General features: G+C 43.0%; 1 protein-coding gene across 1 annotated transcript; it reads right to left on the bottom strand.

The window, feature by feature from the left end:
- Window positions 1–4038: 4038 nt before the first annotated feature.
- On the bottom strand, window positions 4039–9100 carry UTP3 (UTP3 small subunit processome component). The gene has a single exon (XM_080796127.1). It carries the CDS (start codon window positions 8893–8895, stop codon window positions 7462–7464), a length of 1434 nt encoding a protein of 477 aa, XP_080652253.1. The 5' UTR covers window positions 8896–9100; the 3' UTR covers window positions 4039–7461.
- Window positions 9101–10195: the final 1095 nt, after the last annotated feature.

The raw sequence follows: 10195 nt of genomic DNA, 5'->3' as shown, positions 1-10195 counted from the left end.
GAGAGAGAGAGAGAGAAAGAGAGAGAGCCCACAGCAGGCAGGAGCAGAGGGAGAGGGAGATAAAGAATCCTCAGGCGAACCCCCCACTGAGTGTAGAGCCCACCAAGGGTCTTGATCCCAGGACCCCGATCTGAACCATGACCTGAGCCAAAAATCAAGAGCCGGGCACCTAACTGACTGAGCCACCTAGGTGCCCCTATAAGCACTACTCTTAATATAATATTCTTAATGAGATTACAATGCACTCAAGATATATTTATCTTCAGCAATATACTTAACCCAGGTCAAGCAATGGCAGTTTTCTTTGGGTGGAAGAAATATGGATGCATTTTTCCATTTTTCCACTTTCCTGTATTTGAAAATAGTCTATGATGAAGGCCTAACCTTTATAAGAGATAATAAAACATGTTGAGGGATGATTTTGATTAAGAGTTTGGTAATTATATTTTTTTATGAAGTTCTGTTAATAGCAAAGAGCAAAGTGGTGTTCCTTGTGTTTACTGTGGAAAAGTGGAGTTCAAAGGCTTATGCTAGAGAAGCTTATAAAATTTTGTGTCAGCTTGGAATTTTAATACCTCAGTAGTGTTGCTGAAACTATGTGGTTGTTCAGATTTCTGGCCTTCTATGGCTTTATTCACTGTTTTCCCACTTCTCATCCCTTCATCAAATTCTCTTTTAAATTTCTGCAAATCTGTTCCTTAATTTGTTTTCGCTGCTTTAATTGGAATCTTCTTTTTTGCCTGTATTATTGCAACCCTAGCTGGTTTTCCTGCCTCTATTTTTAATCTATTCCAATTCCATTGCTCTACAGCAGTTAGAATGAGTAATTAGCTTATCTGAAGGTTGATCTAATTATGTTGCATAGATTCTTTAAAAACCTTGCTTGTCTTCTCCTTATCTGGGATACAACCTAAGGTCTTTCATGATCTAACCCCTCCCTACCTTTCCAATATTATCTTCCAACCTTGTTTTGCGCTTGTTGCCTTTGTATAAACTTTATTTTTTATTTTTTTTAAAGATTGATTTATTTGAGAGTGAGAGAGAGCACGAGCAGAGGGAAGGGCAGAAGCAGAGGGACAAGCAGATGCCCCACTGAGCAGGGAGCCTGACATGGGGCTTGATCCTAGGACCCTGGAATCATGACCTGAGCCAAAGGCAGACACTTAACCAACTGAGCCACCCAGGTGCTCCTGGATAAACTTTAAAATGTTTGGCATTCCCCATATTGCCACACTCACTCTTCCTCCCAGATTCTACTCAAAAAGAACTCTCTGCCTTCCTTAGGTAAGAGCTACATGCCTGTTTTGAGGTCCCACAGCATCCTAACTAAGCAGTTAATCAGTCCAACTTCAATGTGTCTATCTCTTTCACCAATGAGTCTTCTCCCAAAGTTGACATCTTTGAGTTTCTCGATTTTAAAATACATAACAGATTTACTCCTCTAGTAGTTCTCAGAAATCCTTTTCCTCTTCCTGAAATCTTATAAAAACTCTGTGCCATTGGGACCCTGAACAGAAGTGATTGTGACAAGTTGGACTTAAGTGAAGCTTAAGGAATAAACTTATTTGTTTGGCCTTAATTTCCCTTTATGTGTAGGTTTGAATATGATGTAATTAGAAATGTAAGTATGATTGCCCCTTGACAATGTGGGTTTGAACTGTGCAGGGCCTCGTCTATGTGGATTTTTCCAATAATTAACAGTCCAGTTTGGTAAATGTATTTTCTCTTCTATAGGATTTTCCTAGTAACATTTTCTTATCTCTAGCTTATTTTATTGCAATACAGTATATAGGGACGCCTGGGTGGCTCACTTGGTTAAGCTGCTGCCTTCAGCTCAGGTCATGATCCCAGGGGCCTGCGATCGAGTCCCACATGGGCTCCTTGCTTGGCAGGGAGCCTGCTTCTCTCGCTGCCTCTGCCTGCCATTCTGCCTGCTTGTGTGTGCTCTCTCTGACAAATAAATAAATAAAATCTTAAAAAAAAAAAAAGAATACAGTATATAATGCACATACCATAAAAATGTGTTAATCTGCTATCTATACTGCTATATATTAGTAAAGCTTCCAGTCAAGAGTAGGCTATTAAGTTTTGGGGGAGTCAAAAGTGATACGGGATTTTCATCTGCATGGGGGTGTGGGTTTGTGTCCTTAATCCCCATATTGTTCAAGTGTCAACTGTATGTCTAAAAGAGCTCATGTAATAAGTACAAAAGAATTATGAGTGCTAATAAAGTTGTTTAGTTATCTGCTTATTTTGAATAATCCCCTCTCTCACCCATCATAAGATGGTCTCCTAGTGTATGTATTAGCATGGGCCATATAAAGCAACGCTTAAGGGTAAATAAAAGGAACAGGTCTCTAGTGTAAGGTTTCCTGAGGCCCAAGGACTCCTCGCTTCAGAGTCCAGGAACCCACTCCTGGTATGTAAAATGTGGTTGAGCCTAGGTTATTGTTCTGCCAGGCGGTCCATTGCTGTCAACAGATTCTCATGGGACTACAATTGAGGTTCTGTAGTCCCATGTTAATACCACCCATCTTTCATTCTTGTAATTAATTTCATTCATGTCTCTGTTATTGGCTAAGAGAAACCTAAAACCAGTGTGCCCAGGGCAGTGTTTCCCAAAATGTATCCTATAGATTATCTGGATCAGCATCATCTGAGGTGCCTGTCAAAAATACAGATCCCTGAATTAACACCAGGCCTGCTAAATCCAAGTCTGTGATGGTAGGGCACAGAAATCTGCTTCTTAAACTTACTGCCTCGTCCTTAGGTGCTCTGGTTTGTAAAGTACTGAGCGAACCAAGGAGAAAATTAATTCTTTCAAGTGGAGGAAGTGATTTTTTTAGGATTAATAATAAAAAAAATTAATATTAACTAACACTAAACACTTACCTGCTGGGTGCTGTTCTAAACGTATATTGTATGGTTTAACTATTTAAATGGCTATAACATCATACATTATTCAATGTGAGGAAATTGGGAGAGATTAAGTAGATCAAAGACACATTGTAAGTGGTGACACTGGGATTTGAACTCAGTCTGGCTCCAGAGGTCAAACTTTTATTTGCTACCCTATGTTGTTTGCCTTAAGGCAGACCATTTTATTCATTTCCTCCAGGTTTTTTTTTTTGTTGTTTTGTTTATACTTTAAAAAATGTGGATTTTTTTTAAAAGATTTTATTTATTTATTTGACAGAGAGATCACAAGTAGGCAGAGAGGCAGGCAGAGAGAGAGAGGAGGAAGCGGGCTCCCTGCCAAGCAGAGAGCCCGATGTGGGACTTGATCCCAGGACCCCGAGATCATGACCTGAGCCGAAGGCAGAGGCTCAACCCACTGAGCCACCCAGGCGCCCCAAAAATGTGGATTCTTAATATTTACTCTCATTTAAAGCTTCGCTTTGAAGCAAATGTAAGAAAAAAAATCATTTTTTCTTCTTCAAAAATGTGTAGCTGAAGGAATCCAGAAAACCTCTGGAATGCATAGCTGAAGTAACTAAGTTAAAAACTTTGATATTAAGAAAATATACTTTAGGCAAAATTTAAAACATACATGTTAACACTTGTTGATTTGGGTGGTGGTAAATTATTTATTTATTTATTTAAGATTTTATTTATTTGACAGACAGAGATCACAAGTAGGCAGAGAGGCAGGCAGAGAGAGAGAGAGGAGGAAGCCGGCTCCCTGCAGAGCAGAGATCCTGATGTGGGGCTCGATCCCAGGACCCTGGGATCATGACCCGGGCCGAAGGCTGAGGCTTTAACCCACTGAGCCACCCAGGTGCCCCTGGGTGGTGGTAAATTTTTAAATTTGTTTCTGTGGCATAATGCAAATGTGTTAAAAAGGATCACTATCTAAAAGAATTTTTAAACTCTGATTTACGGGGCGCTTGGGTGGCTCAGTGGATTAAGCCTCTGCCTCAGGCCATGATTTCAGGGTCCTGGGCTCTCTGCTCAGTGGCGAGCCTGCTTCCCACTCTCTCTGCGTCTCTGCCTACTTGTGATCTCTGTCTGTCAAAAACAAACAAACAAACAAAAAAACAAGCCTGAGAAGCAAATTTATTTCTACACAAAAATTAAAAGGATACATTTATTTTTATTTAATTCCTTCACAAGAATATAGGTAAGAAACTGTGGCTGAGAGAAATTGACTACTCAAAGCTAGTCAGCTGGTTAGTGGTAAAGCACTGGATCGCTAATTTGGTATTTTCCTTGTATTTTAGTATTTTTAAGTTACCCATAGCTTAACATGCTGACATAAAATTAACAGGTTGTTGCTTTGTATTGATGGATGCCAGAAACCAGTAATCTACTTTATTGGAACTGTTACCCACGACACTCCTGAGTTCACAAAGTGAGTCACTATGGTAAGTGATCACACTGAGTAGTTAGTTATTCCCATGTTAGGAGGTACCCCCCACATCTCAGTGCCCTTTAAATGTTTAAATATATACAAAATTTGGATGATGTAAACATTATATCCAGCAATTTGTTACTTCATTAACTGTCAATTCACACCAGGCAAGGCCATTTTTTATGTCTGTACTTAGGATAGCACCATCTATATCCTAGCTATTCCAGAATGAATTAATGTTTACAATGTGTTGTGAGGTCTCTGAAGGAGTATTTGGTGGAATACTGAACAGGCATAATTTTTTCCATTTTCCTAAATGGAAAGCTTTTCTTCCTTTAAAGTATTTCCCCCTCATCATGACTTTATACATCTGGCAGAAATTTGACATAGAACATCAAATATTTTTAACCTCCAACTGCATTTCCTTTGTCTTGTGCTAGGTTTTCTGCATTCCTTAATGTGCTCACGAATGCTCCCCTCTTCTTTCAAACTGAGGATATTAATTTCTCAATCATTTTTACATACTATACTTTATTCTCTGTTTCTGTTTTAGCTACAATTCATTGGGCACCTATGTGCTGAGGTGTGTTGTCACAACCCTGTAGTTAAGAGCCAAAACTTACTAGGTGATTGCTGTGTAACAGGCATTGTTCTAAGTGCTTTAATTATTAATTTAATGTTTTCACAAAAACTCTATGAAGCAGACACTGCTACTAATTCTCCCAGTTTAGATGAAAAAAACTAAGGAACAGAGAGATGTACCCCAACTCATAGACTAAGTGATGGAAATGGGTTATAAACCCGGGGTGACTAGTCTGCTCTCGAATTGGGAAAACTGTTTTACATCTCTTTCCTTTATACTACCACACTCACAGTATTTCTTAACACCAGATGTGAGTCCCTCTCCTCCCCCTAGCAATTGTGACATTGGCTGGGTATTGTACAATTTAACTAAATTCTGACATTCTCTACCTGGATAGTTCAAGTTGTTACCTGTGCTTCTGTCCCATCAGCTGTAAATCTGAGGTTCTCATGACCCCCTCCCTGGGTCCAATTAATTTGCTAGAGTGGCTCATAGAACTCATGCAAACACTTACTTAACATTTACCGCCTGTTAAAGGATATGAGTATACAGATGAACAGTCAGACGAAGAGATGCATTTGGTGAAGTGTGAGAGGGTGCCCAGCACAGAAGATGCCGTCCCCGTGGAGTTGGAGTGCATCACCCTGTCTGTGTGGATGCATTCACCAACCTGCAAGATCCCTGAACCTCACACTGTTGGGATTTTATGAAGGCTTTCTCACATACGCATAATCAATCACTAATTCCATTTCCAGCCTCTCTCCCCTCTCTGTTGAATGGGGGTAGGGCTGAAAATTCCAAGCTTTTAATTATGGCCTGAACTTTCTGGGCACCAGCCCCCATCCCAGAGCCAAGCAGGAGCCCACCCAGTCACCTCATTAGAACAAAAAAATGCTCCGAGTGCTCTTATCACTTAGGAAGTAACAAGGGTTTAGGAGTTCTGTGCCAAGAATTGGGGGCAGAACCAAAATACATACTTTCTGTTGTCTCAGAGCTCTTAACCATTGTTACATCACCTCTCCAAGGTAAGTATAGTTGTACCATAAAGAACATGAGCTGGAAATCAAGTAATTAACTCAAAAGCACCCGAGTAAGTTAACTGCAAAATTTGTACTTTTCCTAATGTATCAGGAAAGGAAAGCCAGAAAGGCTGGATTGAAATCGTGACTCTACTTAATAGCTACATGATCTTTAAAGCTATTTTTTCTTCCAGTTTCCTCATCTTTAAAATATGGCTAATAGATTTTACTGCACCAAAATTGTGAGGAGTAAGGATGTTAAGTATAAATAAAGTGCTTACAAAAGTACCTTAGCACTTACTGTTGACTTTTATTTCCAATCTACCCCTTTATAAGAAAACGAAAGATAAAATAATTTGACATGTGTGCTGCTGAGGAAGCAGCTTTAAACCAGAAGTTAAGATAAGGCTCAAGTTAAGATGGTTTAGGTCCAAATCCCAAGCCTGCGTCCTTTATAAAGTTAACCTCCTGGAATTTCAGCATCCTCCCAAGGGAAATTCCCAAAACAGTACCACACCTCACAAAGTTACTATAAAGGTTGGATGAGGTGATACACAACTGGTACATGGTGATTGTTTAATAAATATTATCCACTGATCATCTTTTCTCTCTAACAGCTAGAGATATTTAATTAACAATAGCTAATGAACAGTGACATAGTTACAACATCTTTTATGCTTTCCTTCACTAGGCTGGTCATTTTCTTCCCTGGCGTCATCCCAAATATTTTCAAGTTCACCACCTCAGCATCGCCCTCCTACTTTAAAGACCAGAATAACTAAGGGAAGATGGAACTTTTTTTCTTTTTTACCACTTGAACTTGTCACATACCTCACAGTAATCCTACCAAATTTTCTGCAAGTAGAGTGTAAAACAGCAACACCAGTACAGTACTGAAAATGAAATTTTTACCTTATTTATCACATTAAGGACTATCAGAAAATGATCACAATTAATATAATTAAGTCATGTCTTTTTCTACTTTTAACCAAAGTTCCTCTTCATTCCTAAGCTTTTACCACACAATGTACAAAATCCTTAAGCAGACATTAGACCTATTAGTTACAAGTATCCTGCTCAAGAATTACACTTAGGTAAATGAAATTAATATGTCAGAACTATTTTATAGGCCATCTTACAAATAAGATGATTCCAAAGGTGCATTCTCTTCACAAGAAAAATTGTAAAAGTGTTCTAAGTTTGACAGTTGCTCCTTCACCACCCAGGAAACTTTCCTAGGCTACTACTTGACAGAATATTGGAGAACTTTGTTCCACACCACCTCTTACCAAGCACTTTTGTATTGCTCCCCAAATTCCAAGTATGACTTCAAGATAAATTAAAGAACAACAACAAAAAAATTGAGCAACAAACCAAATTTCCCTGCTGACAAAAATTTTTTAAATCTAAGGTTAGGTATTATATATCAATCCAATCACTTCACCAGTTAAAGACAAAAATTTATTGATCTAAAATTATTGCCAAAAAACTTAAGCTAAATGAAAACGTTATTTAAGCTTAATGCTCTTTTTAACTCCTGCACGAATGCCAGAGAGTTCACCAGTGTAACGCTGCTCTTCTCTACGAACTTCACGAACTTGCCCTCTCCTGCGGATTTTGGCTCTTCTGAACTTTTCCCGGTGTTTCACTCTAGGATTGCGATCGATCTTCTTTCTTCTAGGTGTAAGTCCTCTATTTTTAGCGATCTGATAGGTAATGGCTCTCTTCGCATTCTGATCTTCAAGAGCCTGTTCATCAACACTATTTTCTTCTTTCTTTCTCTTCAACTTCTGCTTGTCTTCTATTTCTTTATAGAATTTCAGCGCAGCTTCTTCTTCAAGATCGGAATCATCAGACATATCTGCAACAGCAGAGGCAGCAGTACTCTCTGAAACGGGTTTTGGCTTGGCCTTGGTGGATTTTGCTCTCGAATTCAGTTCTTTCTTTCCAGCATCACCTTTAAATGTGAGCAGATGACGAATTTCAGAAGATAGCTTCTGATCCACAACGGACAGTTTGTTGATCAAATTTCGGTAGGTGACGAGCCTCTCTATGACGGGATGTCCATGCGCGGGGACTCTTCTGGCTTTCAGGATCAAATAAAAGCTGATGTTGGAGCAGTAGTTCAAATAGAGGTTGTACTTGGTCCTCAGGTACTGGCTTCCCTTTCCGGGTGGAATGACCCCTCGCTCCGCCAACTGCAGCAGCGGCTCCAGCTCATCCTTCACTTCAGTCAGCTTAACTTTCAGGTCTTCTATAAGTTCCAAGAGTTCTGGTGATTCCTTCCGCAGCATCTTCAGCTTCTCTTTCACCGAAACTTTCGCCAGATCCTTCACGACCCGGGTCTCAGCCTCATCTACCTGAGGTGCTGGTTTTGCAAAGGCCTCTACCCAGGTGACCCCAAAGTCATCCTCCTCCAGGGCTTGGGCGAGGCGCCGCTGAATGAGCTGCGCTTCCTCTTCCTCCTCTCTTTCCTCCTCCTCTACTTCTTGTTGACTTTGTCGGCGTCGGGACTTGGAACCGTAGTCTGTGTCATAGTAAAGTTTTTTCCTCTGACCCCACGACAAACTGGGATCCACGGATACCTCGGCCTCACTCTGCACGGAGCTCCCACCATCATCATCATCATCGTCATCCGCGTCATCCCCCGCGCTCTCTCCATCTTCATCGTCCTCATCAGCAATATCGAGGGGTAGAACCTCCTCCTCCTCATCACCGTCCTCCTCCTCCCCCTCACTCTCCACTTCGCCCCAGCCTTTAGCCAAGGCAGCCCGGGATCGGGCCTCATGGAAATCGTCTACCTTATCCCGGTAGTAGCTGGAGTCCCCTGGCGAGGGTGGCAATTCTGAATCGTCTTCATTTTCGTCCTCTGGGCCGGGACCAGCCTTGGCTCGCACAGCTGCCCACTTGGCCGCTCCGCGCCGCCGGGATCTCCCCACCATAACTCACGGTCTCAAGTTCCACAGCGATGTCAGGCTTTCGGTAACCTCCGACCGCCGCGAACGGCCACGCGCTCCAGCCACACGCCTCTTTCAACAGCCACGCGCTCTCCGCCCAGGACAGCGTGCCCGCGAATCGCTCCGCGGCAGGAGTTTCCACCTCCTTCCGGCGCCCAGGATCCTCTCCGTGCGGCGTGTGAACCAGGACTTCCGCTCCGTCCGGTAGGCTTTGTCCCCTTAAGAGCACCTCCCTCTTCGCTTTTGCCCTTTAACGCCCAACGATTCCGGTGAATTAAGATCCTTCCGTGTAGAAACACTAGACGTAGGAAGTTCCGTTCCGTGGAGCCCTTTGAGACCTCTGTTCCTCCTCTCGCGAGTCTGGGCGTGGCTGGGAGACGGGATCTTGCGGGAATCTGGAGGCGCGGTCGCCCGGGGCCGCTAGAGGGCGCTCTGTCTCTACGCCTCGGAGAGGCCTGGGGGCTGTCCGGTGAGCTGTCGTGTGACTGTACCGGGCGCTTCTGGCCGGGAGCGAGAGTGGATGTGTCGGGACTCCCCAGTGACTGCGCTTGTTACATATGCCCTCCGCCCGTCTGTCTGGAAGCGAAGCAGGTTTTCCGTCCGCGGGTCCAAATACTGCCTTTCTGGGCACCATAACCGGAGGCCCGGACGGCACCGCCGGCCTCGAGAATCCTGGCGGGCCTCGGGGAGGCTGTTAACCCACCTCCGGCGAGGCGCCCGCAGGGCTCGGTGATGGTGGTGATTTGTGACGGGGCGGGGGGGGGTCTCCGAGGGGTGTCGGTGCGCAGGTGGAGTTGCAGCTCGAGTTGGCTGCAGAGGGCGCTGCGACTTCTTAGCGGACAGCTCACTCTTTTTTTTATTTTTTTTTATTTTAATAAACATATAATGTGTTTTTATCCCCAGGGGTACAGGTCTGTGAATCGTCAGGTTTACACATTTCACAGCACTCATCATAGCCCATACCCTCCCCAACGTCCATTTCCCCACCGCCCTCTCCCGTCCCCCCTCCCCCCCCCCAACCCTCAGTCTGTTTCTTGAGATCGAGTCTTTTATGGTTTGTCTCCCTCCCAATCCCATCTTTTCATTTTTTCTTTTCCTACCTCCCCCCAACCCCCCCCCCCGCCTTGCATCTCCACTTCCTCATATCAAAGAGATCATATGATAGTTGTCTTTCTCCGATTGACTTAGTTCGCTAAGCATGATACCCTCTAGTTCCATCCACGGCGTCGCAAATGGCAAGCAGCGATGTCCACAATAGCCAAACTGTGGAAAGAGCCTCTAGATG

Source organism: Martes martes (assembly GCF_963455335.1).
Source record: "Martes martes genome assembly, chromosome: 2".
NCBI classification, from domain to species: Eukaryota; Metazoa; Chordata; class Mammalia; order Carnivora; family Mustelidae; genus Martes; species Martes martes.
Note: the sequence above shows the minus strand (reverse complement) of the source record. Positions and strands in the feature narration are given on the sequence as shown.